This window comes from Thunnus maccoyii, chromosome 15, assembly GCF_910596095.1.
Source record: "Thunnus maccoyii chromosome 15, fThuMac1.1, whole genome shotgun sequence".
Taxonomy (NCBI): Eukaryota; Metazoa; Chordata; class Actinopteri; order Scombriformes; family Scombridae; genus Thunnus; species Thunnus maccoyii.
The window spans coordinates 18,763,497-18,787,389 of record NC_056547.1 but is presented as its reverse complement, the minus strand read 5'-3'; the positions used below and the strand labels follow the sequence as shown (position 1 = coordinate 18,787,389).

The 23,893-nt window shown below is 41.1% G+C and overlaps 1 protein-coding gene across 3 annotated transcripts; it reads right to left on the bottom strand.

Annotated features, from left to right (window-relative positions):
* Positions 1–1,268: 1,268 nt before the first annotated feature.
* On the bottom strand, positions 1,269–23,854 carry cpne4b (copine IVb). Of its 3 annotated transcripts, none has more exons than XM_042435199.1 (16): positions 22,951–23,854; positions 17,239–17,429; positions 14,351–14,530; positions 12,423–12,494; positions 12,095–12,169; positions 11,384–11,467; positions 11,197–11,286; positions 8,934–9,032; positions 8,178–8,264; positions 7,755–7,814; positions 7,518–7,651; positions 7,244–7,298; positions 6,989–7,040; positions 6,234–6,367; positions 5,542–5,778; positions 1,269–2,317 (listed from the first exon to the last, which is right to left on the bottom strand). In XM_042435199.1, exons 2-16 carry the CDS (start codon positions 17,407–17,409, stop codon positions 2,186–2,188), a joined length of 1,662 nt encoding a protein of 553 aa, XP_042291133.1. In that variant the 5' UTR covers positions 17,410–17,429; positions 22,951–23,854; the 3' UTR covers positions 1,269–2,185. The 3 variants fall into 3 exon arrangements, with proteins under 3 accessions (XP_042291133.1, XP_042291137.1, XP_042291136.1); XM_042435203.1 differs by lacking the exon at positions 22,951–23,854 and adding an exon at positions 15,258–15,372 and having other exon boundaries at positions 17,239–17,327; XM_042435202.1 differs by lacking the exon at positions 22,951–23,854 and adding an exon at positions 15,258–15,376 and having other exon boundaries at positions 17,239–17,326.
* Positions 23,855–23,893: the final 39 nt, after the last annotated feature.

The following is a 23,893-nucleotide window of genomic DNA, read 5'->3' as shown; positions in this document are numbered from 1 at the left end:
AAAACGTTCCGCTGCACACAGGCTCATGACAAAGGTTCCGCATACGTCTAATAGCTACAAAACACCCAACATTATGTTTACGATGATCTTGTAATATAATATAAAGCGTACCGGTGATTATGGTTTGATACACATGATCAAACAATATTGACAAAAACAAGGTCCATTTAGTAGCTGTTCTGGGGGAGCTTTTACCATATTACATGACCTTCATCAACTGATGGAGATTTTCTATCATGATGGAACTGTAGATGTTCAAGTTTCCATTTTTCCTGATCACTTTAAGGACTTAGTGATAGTGACTTAAAAGATGAGCACCAAAGTTTATTCTTGACCTTGAAAACAGCAGTTGACAAAAGCAATCTCACACCATGTACCACTCAGGTACATGTGATGTATCTGATACATGTGTTTAAATCTAGCAATTGTCAAGTGGAAAAAGCCTTATACATTTGAAACTCCTTTTTGACAGTGGCCTGGATTAGTAGAACATACCTTGTCTAAGAATCAGTGTGCCATTTAATGATATCAAACTTTGTACCTTAGAGGATTATGTGCTTTTAAAGGTTTTTAGTTTGACTTCTCCAGTCCAGTCTCTATACACGATCCTCTCAGTCTGTCTCTGTGCAACTCCTCTGATATGGAGAGTTTCTCATTGGGGAACAGATATCAGCTGGCTCATGTGCAGAATACTGATCTGACTATCGGAGACTGAGGCACGTATGGAGTGTACTCTCAGGACTGCACAACTTTGGTGCATCCTAATTAACTATATGGAGATTAGTGAAATTATTTATTCTAGCATTTTAATGTCTGTTTGGGAAATAGTCAGAGAGGGAAAGAGTAAAAGAGAGATGTTATAGATGAAGGTGCTATCTGTGTGTCTAAAGGAAGTGTGTGTGGCTGTTTGAAGTATTGTGGAGTGCTGGTTCATTCAACAATGAGGCAGGGTGAGACAATGATGTAGGATATAATTTCAGTGGATGTCTGCATGTAGACTGCATATTCAGTGGTGTACAGAAGGTCACGGTTTGTTATTTCTAGATTATACCTCCATACTGCATGCCTAATCAAACACACAAAGTTGTTTTTGTCACTTGGGAGGACATACATTGTTATACATATATTCCTTGAAGGCTTAACCTAACCATAATATCTACATGCCTAACCACAATTCTAACCTTAATCTTTACCAAAAATCAAAACCCAAAATGTAGTGGTTTACCTCTTACTTTTTGTCACCAAACAGGAGTTGAGTCCCCACAATGTGAGTGTGTGAGCAGATTTATTCACAATATGATTAATACAAGCATACACACACACATACAAACAGCAGCAGATGATCACACAAAGTGAGAAAACCAAAATGTCTTTATTATAATCAACATGCAGAATACAGAAAAAAAACAGTTTTCAGCTCACAGATGAGTGTCTACCACACACACTTGGCTATCCTCCCAAAAGTCTTTACAATGTAAGAAGGTTATTAAGAAATTATTACAATTATTTAGTTACTCATTTCCAAAATCTCAAACAAATCTGTAGAAAAGAACCCAAAACACCCAAGACAACCCTGAAAGTCACTCAAATGACAGAGATACTTTATTTTATAACTAGCAAGCAGCTACTTGGAGATTGGATATTAGCAGGAGCTGAATTATGCATGCATTTATGCAGTACACTAACAGGGACATTACCATTCCCATCAATACCATTTGCAATGCTAATTCTAAGCATTTTAGGTTATGCAGTCACATGTTTTGGCTGGCCTATTCACACATCTTTTGGCCTACGTACTTGCTAGTTATCTAAATAAGGTAGAAGTGTCATTTCTTTGGGTGTGCTATAGTCTGAGTCTGCATGCTGGTTCAGGAGACTGCTCTTATTTCTATAAACGTCTTTCAGATATACAGTAGATAGTAATAATTTCCCAGGTGATGCCATTGTGGCCAAACATGCAACAGTCATCAATGGGGTAGTTCAAATTGATTCACCAGAACGAGCTAAATCTCTGAGCTAGACTACTGTATATATGACTGTTGTGTGTACATGTTGGTGTGTGCTTGTGCTTTTGCATGTATATATGTATTATACAGTATGTATATATGTATTATACAGTATGTAAATGTACAGTATTTGATATATGAGTGTGTATTTGAGTGTATGTGGGCATTGTAGTCCATTGTCAGGGGCTAAAGGTTCTTGTGGACTCATAGTCCGACATACACTTGGGTTTGATGCCTTTAGCGTTGTAGTAATCCACCACCTGGTTAGGGACTTCTGCCAAAACACTCTTAGCCAGTGCAGCTGGGGACGCCTGGTAATAGAGAGACAGAGAGAGGAATACAGAGGTCACCAATACACACACATCACCAGCTATGCGTGATTCCTGGATGCTAGAATTCACTGTTGAGCCTGATGCTGTCTTAGGTCGAGACCAGTGAGACTGATGTGTTCAGACAAGCTCGTCTGACAACCCCCAAAACATCCCCTCCCCCACCTTTATGTCCTGTGACACCTTGGCTGGTTTCTATATGTGCTCAACAAAATGACAAGCAAACTCTATGAAAAAGTAAATGTTCAATGTATATGATGCCAATCATACAAGTTAACTTAAAATGCACAGTAGTCCATGTGTTGTTTGATCTACGAATTTTGCTATTATGTGAAAAAATGTAAGTCTGATTTTGGTGGGTTGACAAAGGTCTGTGCTAAAAAAAAAGCATCTTGGAAATTACGTAGTTCTCTATCAGGAACTACTGCTGCAAAAATTAACAGTTTTTATGTTGGAAATTACAGAAACCAAAGGGTTTAACACTTTTCTTGACAGCATTAGGTGTTGGAATGTTCTTGACAGCTATTAGTCACAGAAAGATGCAAAAACTGAAGCAATTCTTGTCTAGCAAACTTTTTTTCCATTTTCCATTTTCCAATTACCACAGCTAAGCTATTATTATTATTTTATTGTATTTTGATTTATTATGTCCTCCAGATTTCAATGATCCTAAATGGGTTTTGGTTTGTTGAAGCAGGGGATAGGATAGGGAATAGGGAAGTTATTTTTATACTTTTATGTGTCTGTATAGGACATTTTTATTTCTTTTTTGTTGTTATACTCATGCAATGAATAACTAATAACTAATAAGCAGAAACCCTTTCAAAAACGTATAGGCTAAAGATCAAGAATGCAGATATTTTTACAGATTATAAAAAGTGGATTTTTCAGATACAAGAATGTCACCTAGCAGCCGTGGTATGATGATTATACTGAGACAGTAAATTAGTTTTATAATTAATTAAGCTCATTAAGCTATTATGTAAAGAAACACTCAAAACTGGAGTTACATTGAGTATTGAAAAAATCCCTCCTTGCTATGCACATGAACACACACACACACACGCACACACGCACACACATACACTGGCCAGCACACATGCTGCTCCAATGCCCAGCACACACTTCTGAATCCTCAAAGTCAGAGAGTCTGTCATACTCCGTCTCACATAATTCCCAGAGACAATGCACCATCAAAGTGCACTCCCCCTCTGATTTCCACCCTCCCTCCTACTCTCTCTCTTCCGCTTCTATCTACCTGTTATCCTCCACTCTGCCTGTCACACAGCAGCTCAGTCCTGCTAATCCCTTCTGAAAAGAAACGACAGAGCAGAAAATCACCTCTCCACCTCTGTCACACACTCCCTCACTCCCTTTTGTCTTTAGCTCCAGTCTCCCGTTGACCCCCCTCCAACACCGTCAAGAACAGGCGCTGTCTCTCTCTCTCTCCCTCAACCTCCCTCCTCTGCTTCCTCACCCTTCCGTCCACATTTAGTCTTCACTCCTCCTCTCTGCCCGTCTCTCTGTCCCTACATACTTTTGCTGATGTATGTTGCTTTTCCTTCCTACATTTGTTGAGCCCCCTCTCCCCCTTCCTTCCTCTCTCTGTTTAGCTGGGGTATAATTGGTTGATTTCTCAACCTGTCACAGACCAAACTCACCATAACAGACCGAGCCAAACAGACCCTGTCAAAGTCAGGCAAAATCAATGCCACCAGATACGCAAACAGGCACACAAACAAACAGGCAGGGAGAAAGCTGATGTGTTTTGACGAGCACACCAAGCATATTACGCCCACACACTCATACTCGTTAACCCCCAAATACAGAAATTCTAACCAACTGCCCACCCACACATACACACACAGATCAGCCTCTGTTGAAGTGGAGTTTTTAAAATGCCGTTGCTGGTCCGTCTGACCCAAGTGGAACAGTCTGTACAAAAGAGTCAGTGTCCTTAACTGCTAATTAGGCTGGGTAAAAATGTGTACGACACATCAAATACCAAAATCTGCAGGGGTTTGAAAATTGATTAGTCTGATTCTTATTCTTGTTTACTTTGATTACACATCTCCACAAATGTCTTCTAAATCAGGGATCAGCAATTGTTATGTTCAACCACATTCTGCTTCTTTCAGTAGGTTCATTTGGGTGCAATGTTTTGCAGGCACAGTGGAAACAAAGGTTTTCAATATGTTTTGTTTGTTAATTTTCTTTTAATAATAAAATCGATGGATCGGTTGGTTTTATGACATCCAGTGGCAGATGTCAGAGTTATTTGTGAGAAACAGCTGTTATAATCAATAAAGCTAAAACCATAGAACTAAAATTGTGTTTGAATTCATAAAGTGTTTTGCATTTTGAATTAAATGAAGTGGATTATATCATTTATCTGTGCTATTCATCAGTTAAGTTTATTCAAATTAATTTCAGCACCGTGCATTGTTCAAACACCTGGTGCAGGCACAGTGGTGCAGTTTGGGGCACTGATTATTATTAGAGATTACAAGATCATAGGTATTGGGATTTACAGCCTTACATTAACATTTTTATCTGTAGTAGACTTGTGTAAATGTTTTGATGTGAACAATAAAAGTGATTACCTCAGCTTTTGTCATGGGGCCAAATATTTTTGCTGGTGGGCTGAATTTCCCCACCATTGCTCTGAATCATAATTTTGCTGATTTAGACTTAAAGAACAGAAAAGGAGCTTGTAGAAAAGTGAAAATAGCATTGTTTGAAATTAGTACAGAACCTCAGGTATTGTATTGGCACCAGTAGTGAAAATTCAAAAGCAATATTTAGCCTTACTTATAAATTTTAAAAAAAAATATTTGTGTTACTGATGTAAATTTTCTGTAAAAGTGTTTCATGACTAGATACTCCTCCATAGACACTTCTAACATTTCCTATGCCCTTTAATGTTGTTATTCAGCTTGAGAAAGCTCTGAAGTAAACAGTCTGGTATCCACTATAGTTATGCTGGCTGTGGAGCCGCACAAGGTACAAAAATAGCTCAAAAACAGAATCTAGTGCAAAAATATGCTGTGTTCTTATAGAGTGGCTAATGTCTTGATATTGCCTGACCTCTCCGGAGAATTAGTCACATTCTCTGACTATAATGCATTTATCAAAACTCTATAATTGCTCAGAAATTCCAGACTTCTATCCCTTGCCCTCCACCCCTCCTCGCCACTGCCACCCACATGCTTGAAGTCCTTGAAGGGGACAAACTGGACGATGTCGCGGAGGACGGGCTCGCCCTTGGGTGAACGCAGGATCCCGTCGTCCCCGTCCAATATCTGCATGTCTGTGAAGTCTGCATTGCCCACACCGACAATGATGACCGACATGGGCAGGTGGGAGGCATGCACGATGGCCTCCCGTGTGTCTGCCATGTCGGTGATGACGCCGTCTGTCAGAATCAGCAGGATGAAATATTCCTGTTGGGATGGTTAAAGGTGGGGTGGGAGAGGGGTTGTAGGGGGTGGGGAATTTGTGGGCGGGAGAGAAGAGGAGGTGGGGAGGTGAGGGGAAACAGATGTTCGATGAATTTTATGTTTTAAAAGTGACTTCTTGTCAGGGGCTAATTTGAATAAAACTCATTCTAATCCACTAGAGAGCCCGAGAGAAGTGGGAGGCATTAAGGCAGAGAGGAATTTGCGCTCCAACATTTATGACTGGAATTAAATTAATATCAATCACTTTTTTTTTCACCCTTTTGCTTTTCTTTATCCCATTTTCTACCTCCTCTCATCTCTTACTTTCTGACTTTTCATCACCATTCTATTGCCATTTGTCTTCTTTCTTTTGTGTATCTCTGTGCAAGTGCAAACACCAGCAGCCACAAAATGGTCCAGACTTTTTTATTTTTTATCTCTCTCATTCTCTCTCTCACCATGGCCTCTTTGGTGTGCATCTCCTCGGAGGCAGACGAGGCCACTTTCTGGATGATTGGGGCGATGTTGGTGGGCCCGTACAGCTGGATCTTAGGGAGGCAATTCTGGTAGGCCTCAACCACGCCTTGGATCCCTGAAACACACATACAGGTTCTTCTTCTGCTTGTTTATTCATCTTCACGTGCTGCACTAACCTCGACAAGCGAAAGTTCTTGTGCTTGCAAAAGCATTTGCCAAAATAAAGCAGGTTCTACACATGTGATTGCACTCCAAGGTCACTGGGCCTTTTTTTCAGAAACGCTGAAAGCATTCCCTTACAGTCCACACACACACACACACACACAAACACAAGATGACACACACACCTTCACGGCGGGAATGCAGCTATGTGGGGAGAAGAGCTCAGAAGCCCATTTCACACATACAGATTAGTGTTGTTTTTCTCTGTATCTTAGAGCCTGAAATACTTCCTGCAGCATAGTGACAAATCTCATGCTGTATGTCTGCGTGTGTGTGTGTGTGTAAGTGTGTGTGTGTGCCTGTTTATATTTGCATGTGAGATAGAAAGCCAGAGTGTGGGGACAGATATAGAGGGAGAAATATAGGACTGACAGCTAGGGAAAGATGAGAGGCGTGCAACGGTGAAACTGTAGGACTGTTTTGGTCCTATGATGTATGACTGCGCATGTGAACGTTTTTTTCTGAGTCAAGAAGTCTGTGTAAGTAAGTGAAGTGCGTTTGTGTGGTAGCTCACCAGCACATTCAGGATTGTCCTCATCAAAGTTGACGGCAAAGTCGTGTGAAACCTTCATGCAGGACAGAGAAACAGGGCCTTGTTACTGCCACTGCAAAGCCAACACTCAGCATGTTCAGTCCAATTTATAAGTTTACAGATGCATTTTTCCTTTCATCTCGATCAAAAGCAAGCTGTGCCTCCGAAAGAGATGTAGAATCTAAACTAGTCACAACCCCCCTTTGCTACTGTACACATACATCCCAAATACCCTACCTTGAAGTCAGGCGGTATCAGAGCTCCAAAACCAAACGCAGGGAACATTTTATCACTGGAGAAAGAGAGAGAAAGACATGACTCACTGAAAAATATGGAGAGTTCAGATGAAAGGATGAAGAATGGACAAGAGTTTTAAGATTTATGAAACTGTTTATATAATAAACACTTCAAAATCCCTGTATGCAGACATACTTGTCCTCAAAAGGAAAATTTTGTGCGTGTATGTGCATGTCAGCATTAGGTGAATGATGATTGATGGAGCGGTGTCTACCTGTCATAGTCTTGGCAAATCTCCCCTACAGCCACCAGAGCTTTGAGGTACTCATTGGGCTGGTAGGGGTGGATGTAGTGGAGGGAGCAGCTGTTTCTAGGATCCCCATTGGATGCTGTGAAGTCAATTGCCACCTGGGACAGAAACATATGCGTATACAGCATGAGTGGGCACAGACTGAAAATGATGTGCTGCTGTAAATATCATGGAGATTATACCGTGTGTGAGAGGACTTACTGTGAACTGAATTTGACAGCCTCCCATTATGTAATCCAGGAAGGAATACATTTTGATGATCTGTCAGGGAAAATAGGTTATAAATTAGCACTGGATGTGATAAAAGAGGAATGAGGCGGATGTGTGGTGATGCTCAAAAGCAGTGTGGAAGCAATTTGGTCATTACTCAATTATCTGAAGAATACGGCAGAAAATCCCCTCCATTTTGATAATCAATTAATAGTTATATCAAGCAAAAATGCCAAACATTGACTGATTCCAGGATCTCAAATATGACGATTTGCTGACTTTTTTGCTGTTTTACATAATCATAAATGGAATATCTTTGGATTTTAGACCGGTTTGTTAGTTGCTCAAAATAGGCTATTTGAAAATGTGATAAGCAAAAAATAGGAGGATGAGACTGATACTGTGTTACATCACCTTACAGTGGTTGAGAATGACAACACCGGAGTTTCTGTAATTCTTCTTCTTCATCTGGTATTTCGGGTTGATGCACTCCCATTGGATCTGGACAAAACGCACAAATTCATGTGGAGCAGGTGGGTGTGGCATGAGTGTGGAAGGAGTGTAGTTACGTTAACATCACATGTAGGTTTAAGACTATTGAAAAACAGCACCGATAAAAAGTGTAACGCCTCTATACTGTCTCCGAAACGCACATTTGTTTAGATGGACAATGTTTTGCATACGTGGGAAAAATACACAGAGGCTGTATTTGTACCCAGAACCAATGTAGCCCACAGGCAATTCAGAGAGGAAAAACATTCAGTGCCCTCTGTGAGATACATTGACATCAGGTATTTTAGAATATTAATAGGAGGGGGCAAGAGGTCTGCATAAAAAATACAGTTTTTGTACATTTAGATTTATTTACAGTATAACTCCTGGATGATAGCTATCCATACTCTTGACCATAACATACACATACAGCATGTTAATGTGTGTTAGCCAAAAAATATTACGCATATGTATTAAGATTTTCCAGTGAAATGTGTTTTTTGTCATGTACAATATTTCAATGTTTTATGTATCATGTTTTTGAATATTTTTGGTATATTTGATGTATTATTGTCTCTGTATTCATACATTTTGGGACTGATGTACCTAATCATCAGCCTGTTGGTGTATGAACTGTATTTGGGTGTGGGTTTGAACTGTGTCTGTGCAGTTGCTCACCTGCTTGCCCTCCTGCTCTGCCCTCATCTCCTTAAAGGTGGTCTGAAACTCCCCAATAAAGTCATGTTTTCCATTAGAGTCCCAGTCCCAAACCGTGCACTGGATCCGACACAAAGAGACACACAGGCAAGCACACACGTTCATTCAGTTAGAGCGCAGCTGCAACACTGTCACCTAAATGCACACACACACACACACACACACACACACACACACACACTTGCAAGCATGCAGGGAAATGCCATGCTGAATGATTGATAAAGAGGTGTTAGCGGGGGGGCAATGGAGCGGTGAAATATTAATCTGAGGATGCTGAGAGGGACGCAGCAGCTTAAGAGACAGCTAGATGTGTGTGTGTGTGTGTGTGTGTGTGTGTGTGTGTGTGTGTGTGTGTGTGTGTGTGTGTGTGTGTGTGTGTGTGTGTGTATGGCTATCACTGTAAAAACCAATTTGAGTTTTAGACCTGGGAATTGGGGACATTTTGGCTGGTCCTCACTTTCTGACCCAACTTCAAAAGGCTGTTTAAGGGTTCAGACTTGGTTTTAGGGTCGAGTTTAGGATTGGGTTTAGGTTCAGTTTAGGGTAAGGGCTGGGGTTGGGCATTTGGCTGTGATGGTTAAGGTTAGGTTTAGTGGCTAGGGAGTGCATCATGTCAATGAATGTCCTTACTAAGATAGCCATACCTTCTTGTGTGTTTGTATGTGTGTGTGTGGAGGTCTGTGTGTTTGGGTGTAATGGTTTGTTTCTCTCAAAGGAGCTACTAGACAAGATAAATGGCTGCAATCACCAGTGAAATGCGAGGGTCAGTGGGCCAAGGATAACAATCCTATCATTTCATAAGGTTACAAAAGGCATCAATATCTGGGCTGTCCCGCAGAGTTTTCACAATCAATAATATTCAGTTAAGTCAGTCAATAGAGACACACGTTAACACACACGCATAGAAATGCAACAAAGGTTTAATGGCTGTGAATGAGTCATTTTGTTGTAGAGCTTTGTGACCTTGCCTGAGGTCACCCCAACAACTAGCGATCAGACCAATCCAACAATGCTTGATTAAAAACAACGACCGGCAGTAATCCCCTTATTTCCTGTCTCGCACTTAAGCTACCAAGTGCATATGCCTGAAGTGTGTTTGCCCTTTTTGTGTGTGTTATCATTTGGGGATTTTATGCGCGTCTGTGTTTTTGAAATCATGTCATTTTTGTGTGTGCGGGAGCGAGCATTCACTTTTGCAGCCTCACTTCCACTTCAAGTTGCTGAGAGCTGGGCAGGAGAGTAATGAAAAAATGAAGAACCTCTGTTCCATTCACTGAATACTAACTGCTGGACGGAGAGAGAGGAAACCGAGGGAGGGATCGAGCGAAAAGTAGAGAGGTGGAGAAACAGATAAGGAGAAATACAAAGAGAGAGACAGCCGGACACTGCAAAGGAGGGTTATGCATTTATGCATTGGTCACTTAAGAGCCTGGTGAAAAGGAAGTACTGGTCTGAATAGAAATCTCTGCCCTGCCATTTCTCACTATAGCTCTGATGCCTCAGACAGGTAACCCTGGTAACCATAGCCGATGGCGTGCATGTGTGTGCGTGTGTATGTGTTTTTGAGTGTGTGATAGCTCTTTCTCCTGCTGTCAGGAGCCATGCAGAGTTAAGACAGCTCTGAATATTTAATGAACAAGCTCATGTTTATTCATGAGAAGAATAACTGTTCGGAGCTGACATGCGGCCACCATTTTCACACTTATGCACACACACACACACACACGCACACACACACACACACACACACACAAATCTATTCTGGCAAGTAAAGGCGAGAATTTAGGGAAGGCCACTGAGCTCCTTCACACCCGTCCGGTTCTTTAAATAACATGGTGACATCAGGAAACGGAGCACATGACCTGACCTCAACTCATGACTTGGAGCTCCACACCAGCAGGAAGTGGAAGGATATGACTGAAGCTGCTTTGCGATTTGCTGTCATGGATCGGTTTGGTCATAAACTTGCAGGTATGTGGCGCTTAGGCAGTGCCTGTGTTTTACAAATGTCATCATTTGTATGCTGCAGAAAAAGTTAAACACCTTGCAAAAAAAACACCTGCAGGCCAATCAGGTGCTGTTCTCACTGGGGAATTGAAACAGTGAAGGGAGCTATGTCTCAGGTTTTACCACACCGAGGTAACTGCAGATTATATTTGAGATTAAATAAAATGATGTTGCCCTTATTATGCCCTGCTATAATAAGTTACAGTTGCACACTCACCTTTAGCTCCCTCTCATGGTCTCCACTGCAGAGCGTGTTCAAGGAAACTTTGAAGGACTTCCAAACTGGGCTCAGGTTGTTCATGACTGTCTGCGCGCACACAGTACACAAACATCACAGTTATTATTAATCACACACCTCAAATAGTCAATTACATCTATATGTGTTTGCATGTGCATGTAATTACCTCAGTTCTGTGTACAAGTGACTCGGTCCCATCATCATTTATTCTAAAAATCTCCAGGAAAGGGTCTGACTTGCTGAAGAAATCCTTCAGAAGGAAAACATGCCTGTAAACCAATGCCTCAGAACTCCCTTTGATCACTATAAATCATTTATACACTAACAGAATCATTATTTCAGCCCTTTTTGTCTCCCTTTCTTCCTTGTTTCTTCCACCCATCCTTTTCCTGTCCTCTCCAATTCATCCGCACCTCCCCTGCTTTCTTCCATTTTCCCCCTAAGGCACAACTTGTTTGGATTAGTCATCCGTGGCTGTGTGTGTGTGTGTGTGTGTGTGTGTGTGTGTGTGTGTGTGTGTGTGTGTGTGTGTGTGTGTGTGTGTGCATGTGAAGTTTGAAAATTAATATAGTTATCTGTGTGTGTGTGTGTGTGTGGTTGGTTGGGTGAGATAGGAGGGGATATTGGGGAGGGAAGGGGGTGCCCACCTATCTCAGCGGGCCTCCTTTAATGCCAGATTGTACTTCTGTGTATTGTGAGTGAGTTGCTTCATTACCAAATCCCACAGCCCTCCACCCACATACTTCTACACACACACACGACCAGCACCCACACCTGGCTGACGGCACACACACACACAAACACTCATATCTCTAAATATTAATTCCATTCATATCTAAAGGAGAAACAGGCATTTTCAGCACACAGTCATACAAACCTTGTCGTCTAGCTTACGAGCACTGAAGGAGAGTTCAACATAATCGTCATTACCAGACAACTCCTCTGCTGTCACCTTTGGGGGTGTAGGGAGAGACGAGAGGAAGAGGAGGGATACAGACAGAGAGAGACACACACACACACACACAGAAGTAGAAGAATGAGGTGAGAGGAAATGAGATGGAAATGAGGTACAGAACAGATTGAACAGGCAACATCATCAAATTAATTATCCTCAAAGTGGCTGAGTGCAAGAGGTGGTCTGTCAGTGATTTGTGTACAGGTGTGTGTGTGGGGGTGGGGGGCTGACTTTGGAAACAGTGTCATACCGTTATAGAGGACTTTCCAGTAGTGTTTCCCTGTTTGAGTAGAGCTTTGGTCAGTTTCCTCTGTGAGACAATCTGAGACAAGTGAAACAGAAACAGAGACTCAAAAAATGATCAGCTCACATACTTCAGTGTTTCTCCTCAGTGTTACCTTGGAGCTTTGCTCCTTAAAACAGCACGGTGGAGGCACCTTTCTCACTACCTATATATGTGGTTTGTGTGCTGCTTATGCTCACGCTTTTACGCCGAGAGGTCAGTTAGATCCCTAGTTAAATCCCAGCGCACAACTGACAAACAGTACAATGAGTGTTGATTCCCAGTGGGATCAGTGGGTACTAGCAGTACTAGCAACTCTTTCAGATTACAGGGAGTCATTTGATTCAGTGTTAATATCTGCAGAGCAAAAGTGATACACAGGGGTTTTGCATTGGGGGCTGATTACTGGAATGTCTACATTACACTCCGTGAAGAAGGTCTAAAGCTTGTATATATTTAAATAGAGTGTGAAGAAGCCATTTTTTGTATTCAGTTTTACCATAAAAATACTGGTTTTGGAAGATTTAATATATTTAATTATAATATATAACATGGAAAAAAGAATATAAGTTAATATGAACAGCAGGTCATATATATAATTGCTCACATGCTGTGTGCATGCTTATGACGATATTACTGACATAATGCCTCTGTGCCAAGTCTGCTCCATGGCAATATTTCCTAGTGATGACATCAGTAACCACGGGGTGCTTGCTACTGTACATGGAAAAAAGATCCAAAATTAACACTTTAAGGCAACAAATTGCAGTACGAAAAATTACACTCACACAATCTTAACACGAACTCACTTTTATCTGCCACCAGTTTCACTGAATTAGCAGATCAGTTACGATCAGTTACCAAAATCATCATACAAGCTTCTGGTGCTTTTACACTGCACTGGTATTATGCTTTCTTTTTCAGAACAAAGCCTGTTGTATCCAGAATGCTGTTGTTAACACTCAGACAAAACGTTGGCAGTATGTTATCCCATTTCAGTAAACCTCTCCAGCTCTCGCCTTCAAAATCCTAATCTTCCATGTCAATTATCTCAGTTCTACCAACAATCGTAAATCCACCAGCTTTATGTTGCTGATAGCGTCTCTGACGATGAGAAGTCTGGTGGAAACAAACACACAGTATGTTTTTGAATTCTGTCCTTTCTGCTTTCTCTCTGTTTCCATCTATTCATTGTAACATAAGCTGGTATTTCCTAAAATCAACTCACTTAGTTTGTTAATGAGTAATACTGCAATTACAATTATTCTTCTTGACTGACCATATAAATGGTTTGAAATCACAGCTTAAAGCACCCTCAGTGCTCTAACTACAGGCTCAAGGGCATCTAAAGCACAGTGTAAATGCAGATAGTGACTATAGCTGACTAGCTCGAGTGAAAAGATCCCATTAGGATTCCATACACGCTAACGTTGGCCTTTCTAATCTTAAAATTGCTCTGTCACCCTAATTAGGGAACATTACCTAATACACGTTTAATATCCCAATAAGTTCAATGAACTTTACAGAGGATTATATATTCCAGTCAAAGCATGCAGGCTACATTCACACATGGCCTCACACAGACTCACATGCTCTACATAGGTAAATTTAACACCTACTGAATGTGATGTGCACGTAAAATGCAATTTGCTGGTCATAAGTGTACCCATAACTGCACTCCTGCCATGCATTCACTTGTCAAAGCATGCTCACATCAGACACACACAAACACATCTGCTTCTAATGGTGAACTCAGTCTAACATGTGTTCAGATGTGCACGGTGTATGAACTGCAAACCTGACTGATACCAAAGTATGTAATATGCAACAAAGGTTATGAATTCACACTGATTTACACAACTGCAATGCACTGACGAGCCAGAAGATGCACTGACCTGTCCTAAGGTGCACTCCATGGCCCCCAGGAAGTCAGCGTCACGGAGGCCATTGTTGCCAGAGCTGATATCATGAAGCTCTAAGCGAAGCCTTTGGACCTCCTCAAAGTAGTAATCCACCAGGAAGATCTTGGAGAATACTGGGCCGCTACTGCTGCGGATCACCTCTGTACGGTCCACCTGCAAACACACACGTGAATGCACACATGCACTGAGGCGGGTGTGCGTGGATGCAGACACACAACTCCAAGTTAACCCAATGGCCAATGAATTTTTGGCATCTAAAGGAGCAAGTTGAAGGGGGGTAAATGAAGTTAACTACTCTCTCTCTCTGAGGGTATTTGTGAATTCAGATATTTATTTTAATTTTAAATCTGTATTGTCTAATTGATTTATATATTCAACTGTAGAATCTGTGTTACTCTTTTCATGATTCAAAACAAATTAATGAATTGTTTCAAATGGTCGTCTGTTGACATATTCACTTCTATTAGTCGTTTATTTATTGCCCAATTAAAAATCAGTTAATTAACTACTTTATACCCATCTGCAAGGTCATTTATACATATTGGTCACAACAGCTACAAAACCGCACGCTATTTTTGTGTTATACAGAAATACATGTATAAATATAATGCTTTTTTTGTTTGTTTTGTTACATTTTCCATACGGGTAGATCTGGTCTGGCCGCATGAAATTTGTTTCATAAAACCATGCGATTTTAAAAGTTTGCCCTTTGACTTTAAATTGCATTTTTTCTGGTCCTCTTAAGTGTACTGACATATTAGGATTTCATTCAACATGCAACACACTGATGTTGCGCATTGATTGTGAACCACAACAGACTTTTCAGCACTGTAGCAATTAGCCTACCACAAATACCCATTACCACATTGTTTACACTTACCAACTTGAGAACTGGCAATATGGATTTTTCTTGATGGTGTTATCACACACGCTGTTTGACTTCACAGAGAAGGGACTATAGCTGTAACATTGATCTCACATTTTCTTCTCTCTAACTGCCTGACACAGAAAGGAATAGCAAAACAAACAAAAGTTGGTCTCAGCGCTGCCAACAAAACCTATCCACCACTAGCAGGAACGACTGGGTCGCTTTCATTGTTGATAACCCTTTGGAACGCACACATACACGCACATGTTCACATAAAAGTGAATGGCACACCAGCAGACTTGACATACACACAAACACACACAGATTTGGCCTTTTTCTGACACTTACCTCAATAGGCTGGCATCTCATTAAAAAAAGTGTTCACACACACTCACACACACACAACCAGTGGTTTGAAGGCCCTCTCTAAACAATTATCCAATTAAGAGACTCTGAATCTGATGGCCAGTGATAACATTTGTCCATTTCCACATTCCCACAAAGGGGTTTATCATAACACATACCAACTCTCATCGCTCTCTTTCACACACACACACACACACACCAGTACCCTGTACAAAGTAGCTTTTTGTGGAGTCTCCAAAGACAGAATAATGCTGCGCCACTTTCCGAGCACTTGATCTTGAGCCACTGTGGAAATAATATGTGTGCGCGCCTAAGAGTGTGTGTAGTGTGGCGTTCATGCCTGCCACAGTCTTTGTAAATGAGTGACGTGGGTGAATGCTTGTACGAGTGTGAGCATCTGAGTGGGTCACTGCAGCGCTGTATGTGTGAGGATGTGCATGTATGCGTGGGTGTGTGTATCTACATATTTAAAATGAAGACAGAGCACTCAGTTTTCCCAGAGGTAAGGGCAAGAGAAACAGATGAAGATTCATTTTGTTCTGAAATTCCTCTGGATTTATCTCTGCCACCGGTGAGGCTTCAATGAGAATAAGATGTTTTTTAAAGTAGGAGAATCCATTTGAAGTGCCTGAAAGACCAGGTGGAGTTTTGGAGATAAAATGTCAGGAAGTGTAACACTTAAGAGCATAAATCATGGCCAGTTTCTCATTTCTTACAAGGTACTAAACGATCTATTCTTCAAGGCTGTTGTCTCCAGCTATTAGAGTCCTTTGATCGCGTACAATGAACCCTAAAAAATTGTCCAGTACATTTTCACGAAAATGTTGCAGCGATTTCATTACTTTCAGTATCAAATTGATTGGGGCAGACAACTTGTTTTAGACAGCTAGGATGAGCAGTGAGACAATACCATCTCATTTTCCATTTCAAGGTGACACAAGATAGAACATTACAATCTGTACACCAATCTACAAAGGTATGATTTTTTTTGTTGCCTTCCATATTAGCATCCATAATTTATGTGAGCCAAGCACAATTGACAATTTAGTATGAGAAGGTGATACAATCACAGCTCTGCTTGATATCACAGATCCTTGATTACGCACCATAATTTAGTCAAAAATTTGGTAATGTGCTAGAATACTTTCAAGTGTTGTCTGCAGAGGAATCCAGGCAAAATGTTGCAGAAATCATCTGCAACAGACCCTGAAAAGCAGATGAAGACATTTAAATTTCCAATCTGACTGGCACATAAGGTCATGGAGAAATGGTGTAGGGTATAACAATAATGTTGAATAGCTATAATAAAATCCTTTGAAAGACACTGCAGAGGCAAGAAAGGGCTCTTGGCAAATTTTAAAATGCTGTTTAAATTCATTAAATGAGACGTTTGTTGGATAGGAAGATAAACTGTCAGTTGTGCAAGGGTTCAAAACCCAAATTTATAGGCCATAAAAGTGATGTGTTATAACACATAGCAAATTTACAAATCTTCAAAAACTTCAGTACTTTAAACACTTTGGCCACGCTTTCATCCTCTTTGAGACCGTCTTTCTGAACATGAGCTCCACTTACCCTGCACACTCCACTCCCCTCTCTCACCCCTCATCCAACCCCATTACTGTACCTCAAACCATTGGCCGTGTGACTGCATCTTCAGCACCACACAAGGGTCGGGTTTAGAGAGGGCGTCGCGGTCCGAGATTCCCCGGCAGGCCACTCTCAGCTCCACTTTGGTCAGGCATGGAGAGCTGATGAAGCCCAGCGTGGCCTCTGCAGACTCATAGATGTTACTCATGCTGAAAACACAATCACGCACTGAAAAGAGAGATGGAGAGAAAAAGAGAGTGAAAGATAAAAGTGTTTAGTACAGATAGATGTATAGATGTATAAATAGATAGATAGATAGATGTATGGATAGATAGATAGATAAAAGTCTCATGCACTGCAGTTCATTTGAACTGTTGTTTGCTTTGACTTGAGCAGATGCAGTGGCCCTGACTAAGCAGACAGCACTCAAACTGTTCAAGGTCAGGACTCTGAAGCCACTGAGTATCAGACAAGGTCCCGAATTACACACAAACTCTCTAACACACACGCACACATAAATACTGTACATACACAAACACACATAAATATTGTATGCATTCATACATATAGAAGCAAACAATGTGTGTACACATGTAGATTAACAGAAACATGCACATACAAAAACACACATACACACACAGTGAGCTCTGCTGAGTAATCGGAACAAATCACTGTGTTTCTCCTCAGGTTTCCACAGAGTGTATAGTGTTCATAGTCCCTAAATAGAATACCGTCGAGCGTCTAATCACTGTGACACAGAGGTTTTCTCATGATAAAGTGAATTCCAACCCTATCTAAAATTTAGTTCATTCATCCAAGTATTACAATATATAACATGCTCATTTCCATCAAAGATACAGTACCAGTAAAAAGTTCAGACATACTTTCTCATTCACTTGAATGGAAAACTTTGTCCAAACTTTTGATTGGTACTGTATGTGTTGGTAAAATGCATCACGCGGGAACTTTTGTATATAATGACGGTCAATATTACGTACACAAGACAATCATATTTAATGGGTTACAAGAGATAATCTTAAAGCCCTACACATCCATCAACCACCCACACAGGTGTTTTCAATTATTTTCTAATTAGACCTCTTGTCAGGACTGTGTGGGCGTATGCAGACTCAGCTTGACTTACATCTTCCGCACTCTCCTTTTAGTTTTGTTGCACCGGTTTGGGGCGGGGCGACTTACACCTTTATCGTTCTCATTAGTGCATGGACCTTTGTGACCTCATATTATTCCCAGCATAGCTCCGCCCACCTCCAACCTGACTATGGGTCTAAGGTGTTGCTGACAACACCTATGTGGGTGTGCAGGACCTAGTTTGACATTTTGGGAAATTCACTTATTTGCTTTGACAAGAGATAGATGAGAGGATTGATACCAGCAGCGGTAAACGGCTTGCTTGGCTCTTTCCAAAGGTAAAAAAAAAAAAAATCTGCCGACCAAAACCTCTATAGGGCACTAATTAACATTATCTCATTTTGTTTAATCTGTATAAAAACCTGAGTGTTAAAATGACGACGTGTTAATTAGTGAGCTTTAGAGGTGCTGATGGGCGGATTTATTACCTTTGGAAAGAACCAGGCTGTTTCTCCCTGCTTCCAGTTTTTCATGCTAAACTAAACTGAACAGATGGGCCAAATTTTCCACTTTTGTGGGCAATTAAGTTGTACTCTATTCGATTATTTTCTACTCCATCTCCTGACTGTAGCTTCATCTCTTGGCTGTATTTAACAGACAGATATGAGAGTAGGGTAAGTAGCCTATTGTTATTGGGACACCTGGCAAACTGGGACAGTTAAGCTTTGCAATGAATATCTTTCACACAAAATAACCTAAAACCAATGCTTATGCATTGCTGAAAAGGCATCTGATATATGACATCATATACTCACTGTTTCCTTCCAATATATTTTGTAAGGGGATGTCATTGTGTATCAAAATTACTATAAATCAATTCTATCCTCCTTTCACCCATTTGAAAAAATGTAAATTTTGATAGTGTCCCATTTTGCCAGTTGCCTGTTAAAATGGGACACCCTGTTACTGTCAAAATGGGACATATTGCTCTTATTATATATTGCCCTTTTTAAACTGGATGAAATATAATTTCTCTGAAATATATCAGCTAGCTTGCTGGAACTAAGCTAAGAAGTTTTTTGCTGTGTTTTAGTTAGCCTACTTAAAAATTTTACCACACCAATAAAAGCTCAAGTAAGCTATTCCTAGCTATGTCACAGCCCGGCTCAAGGCTGGACAAAGGAGGGGAGACCACACGAGTTATAACTAAAAATAAATTTATTGTACATAACTTGAAGATAAATGAAACTAAACACAACAAAAATCAACATGGTGGAAGCCAGAGGGGAGAGGCAAATGACTGACTGCCTCCAGCTTATATGGAAGCTGGGCAGTCCAGGTGAGCTGAATCCTCCTGACGACCCAACTCCGCCCACCAGGCTACTGCAGGTAGAGGACTCAGAGTGTGTTCAGAGAGGGTTGTCACAAGCTATTTTATTTGTTCTCCTAACATGTTACAATGTTACAATTCATTTAGCAGACACTTTTGTCCAAAGCAACCTGAGAGTTGATACAACACAAGTAAGGATCTAGTCAGGAGAGAACAACGTGTGTAAGAGCCATAAAGCTAAATTCGAGTCCTCTAGGATGTAGGTGCCAAGAGGACGGGCACAGAGGCAATGTAATGTATTTATGTATGTATTTCTTGAAATTACTAATGTAAAAGTAGGCCAATGCATTGTTTTCTGATTTTAGATATTTGGTGTTTTTATCAAGCCCTGAATTTTTATAAAAGAGTAGGGCAAAAAAAATGCTACATACTTTTTAATGTTTCGCATTTTAAAGTTACAATACATGCCATTCAGCCACTAGATGTCGCACTATAGCACCAACATCTCAGACCAAAAGAAACGTGTCATTTACTCAATTGGAGAAAAAAAAAGAAAGCTGACAGCTCATGAAACTTAGATCAAACTGTCAAACTAGGCAGTGCTGATCAAATATGGATCAAGAGTCTGTTACTGCACTGCTTATTTCTCGCCTCAAATATTTTCAGAATCATATTTTAGTGTACTGTTTAGCTGTAAGTTGAGAAAGGTTGTGTCGCGGCTGCCATCTTGGAAACGGACGAGGAGAACACGGAGGGACTCACGTGTTCTAACATGCAAGCTCACAAACACTAACATGCACGTGCGGCCAATGCAGCTACCAAAACAAAGAACAGAGTGGGCGTGACTTCATTCACTGCTCAGGTCACCATTTCTCCACTATATCTTTACATAGCAAATAACTGTTTGCCAAAATCCAGTGAGGCTCACTGTCATTTATTGCACATTTAATGTTTCTTCTCATTTTACTATATTCCTAATCCCCTATCCCTATTCCTATTACAGTGTTGGGCTTAAAGGGGCATTGTAGCATCATCAGTAATATTAATATCTTCCCTCTAACATGTGTTATTTGGTTAAAGGCTACAATTTCTCAAGCAGCTGACACTTAATTAAACTCATCTATAAATTTGTTACTTTTACATTCAAAGCACTGCATCGCCTGTATAATTAATCTCAAAATGCATGGATCCATTTTCTAAGCCCATGATGCATATGGAGCACTGGGTTGAAACCTTGGGTAGCCTCAATTCCAGTAGTCCAAACTAAAGGATAACCGCAGGTCTGATGTGCTGGATTGTACAAACTGAATATTAATGCAGCGGTCTACTAGTATCATCCTTAGGGAGTGAAGCTCTTGGAACTGGGTCTGACTCTGACCTGAATGTCTCTCACTCTCTCTCTCTCTCTTTCTCTCTGTCTTCCATAATTCATGTTCCATGTGTGTGTTGGCTCCTGGTGATTATTTTTAGCTAAGCACACTGAATGGACTGTATACAGACCAATGGACGTGGACTGAGCCACAGGGCAGGTGTGTGACATACAACAGACCTGTGTGTAGGTGGCGTGTAGTCAGTTGTGTTTCCATATGTGTCCTGTCTGAGGTGGTGCATTTGTGCGTGTGTGTGAGGGTGTACGGGAAGCAGCAGATGCCTGTCTGTTCCGGTTGATGGCAGATGACACTGATAGTGACGGGGGATTTGGAAGATTTCTACAGCGTGAGCTACTGTTTAAGAGCTGTGTGCAGAATCTGCCATCACAGTACAGCAAAGGATAAGCTGTCACATGTGCTGCACATTTCCAGAGGTGACAATTAATTTTCGTATCACACTTCGTAACAGGATCTTGCAAAAGCTTCTTGTGGGAAAAAGTCCCAACCTGTTGTTTTTCTAAAGCTGGATACTGGTTTATTTGATGTTTACTGTACCAATCAAATGCAATGGAGAAGGAGATTTGTGTTAGGATTCCCACTTTGACTAAGTTCTTACCTCATGAATATATTAACTTATGGCATCACAGGCCACATTTTAAACATTTGTTGAGAGTCTGCAGAAAACATTTTACGTTTCACTGTATTACAGTTGATAGAAGCTACCATCACAAACAGAGGAGTGCAAATTGCAGAATGCGAGGCTGAATGTTTTGTAACAAAGTGGCTTGTGTGGTCTGAAACTGGCATGTAAATCAAAATAATACCCAGACAAAAACCAGAATGGCAATAATTGATTGCCGGGCAATGTTAAGATGTCTTAAAATCATTCCAAGGCTCCTCACTGTCAGCTTTTAGTCTCTACACTGTGACAATCAATCACTGCTGAGTGCTCGATTGCCATGACCCTTGACTGTGCGTGTGCATGTGTGTGTGTGTGTGTGTGTGTGTGTGTGTGTGTCCTTTCACCTTCACATGTGCACAAGTGTGTAGAGTGACTGTGACAAATGTGACATTAATGATTCAGTCACAGAAAGGTCCACGACACTCAAGTACACTGTAATTCTCCATCATTCAGTCACATATTGATTATCAGACACAGAGGAGCATCCCGCCACAGCAAAGGCAGAATAAGCCAGCATAAGAGGCATGTGGCGTATTATGCAACTCTATATGGAATATTAATCATGACAGGTGATGGCAATATGCTCCGCTGAAAGTGTGGACACATAAAAGGCAGCTGGGTCTGAAAACAGACAGAGAGGAGTATCAGAAGTGAAGCAGTCTGGTGTTGCGAACTCACAGTGTTATTAGAGCTGACAGAGAGAGAGAGAGAGAGAGAGAGCCAGTCAGAGTGAGGGAGGCAGAGGTTGTGAGAGGGGGGATTAGAGGGATGGAGTGAGAGAAAGAACTGGAGAAAGGCAGAGGCGAGTGAGAGTGAATGAAGCAGAGGGGAAGGAGAGTGAAGCGGATCTCACAGGGCTTATCTAGTCTTAGAGCACTACAGCAGAATATAGTTAAAGCAAAGGTTTTCGAAGAATTTGTTTCCCAGTATTTTCTCAAAGAGAAAAATCACTCAAGCCCCTGTGATCTTTAGAGTAACGCTTCAATGCCTGATAATAAAAAATATATATATAGTTTTCTGGAATGTTTTATTCTACAGAATGATAATGACACCCATAAAGTCACACAAGCTGTGACAACAGTAAAGATTAAGCTGGACTTCTCTTACTGCTATATCAAGCTGCAACATCTAAAGCCATCCTACATGTCAATCACTAACAAGACATTACAGATCAATGTCCAGGTCAAATATTTGGAATAGTCTATATACCTTTCTTGCACCAAGTAAGACATGCACTATCCGGGCTGTTCCTATCTCCTGCAGAGAGAAACTCACCTCAACGACCTGGAGAAAAGATCCGAGCGGAGCCGAAGAACTTCACCGCCGTTTACTTGACAATCACGGATGCCTCACCGCCTCCGGACCCATCTCCTTCTCCTCACTCTCTATATGTTTTCTCAATCCTCTAACCTGCAGAGCTCGACCGGTTTGGCGCTGACAGACGAGCTGATTCCCCTCCACAGGGCGAGGATGCACGGTGAGGATGCGCTCCGTGCGCCTGGGTTTACTCGGTGAAAGATGGGGAGGAGGAGGACGGTGCGCCACTTAACTGGAGTTTGTAATCCGCTGGCTCCATCGGGGGCCGCACAGAGCGCACCGTACCCAGGGACCAGTGGCCTCGGAGCACAGTCTATCAGCGCCATCTCGTGGTTCATACACTGAACTGACGCTTATAAAAATGGATTTTCCGGTTCTCAGCTTTGATTGGCTGAGATGCGCCTCAGCGGTTTTATAATAAGCGATGACCGCACACCTGAGACCACTTGGCAGTTCATTTAAAGTCTGTTCCCACCAGATTCACTGGTTCAGATGAATTTAAAACGTTTCAAAGCATTGCAAATGAAGCAACTGAGATACTGAAATAAACAGAACATTTTGAGATCATCAAATTACACCTTTCAGAAGGTAATACTGTACATCATAAAGGTGCTGATGTAGGCCTATTGGTCTGTTTCTAAGTTATTGTCTTATTTTATTGGTTTGATTGTTTCATTTATAGTTTCTACTTTTCGTGTGCTTTAGTCTCCAACTGCTTTAGTCTACTTTTTATTTTTTCTGTTTTATTATCATCTTGTCAATCATTTGTAACGCACTTTGACCTGCACTATGAAAGGTGCTATCCAAAACAAGTTTGATTGATTTTAACTGGGCTGAATTTCCACTGACTGCAATTGTGCTCAAAACCGAATAAATGTATTTAAGCATTTAAGATTTTTAA

What these genes read in the sequence shown, in the direction of transcription:
- cpne4b (XM_042435199.1), bottom strand. Translation starts at nt 17,409, where the DNA reads ATGAGTAACATCTATGAGTCTGCAGAGGCCACGCTGGGCTTCATCAGC. An exon ending in ACCATGAGAGGGAGCTAAAG is followed by an intron (nt 9,033 to 11,196) that starts GTGAGTGTGCAA and finishes TGTCGGATCCAG; the next exon opens with TGCACGGTTTGGGACTGGGA. An exon ending in CCTTCAAGGACTTCAAGCAT is followed by an intron (nt 2,318 to 5,541) that starts GTGGGTGGCAGT and finishes CTCTATTACCAG; the next exon opens with GCGTCCCCAGCTGCACTGGC.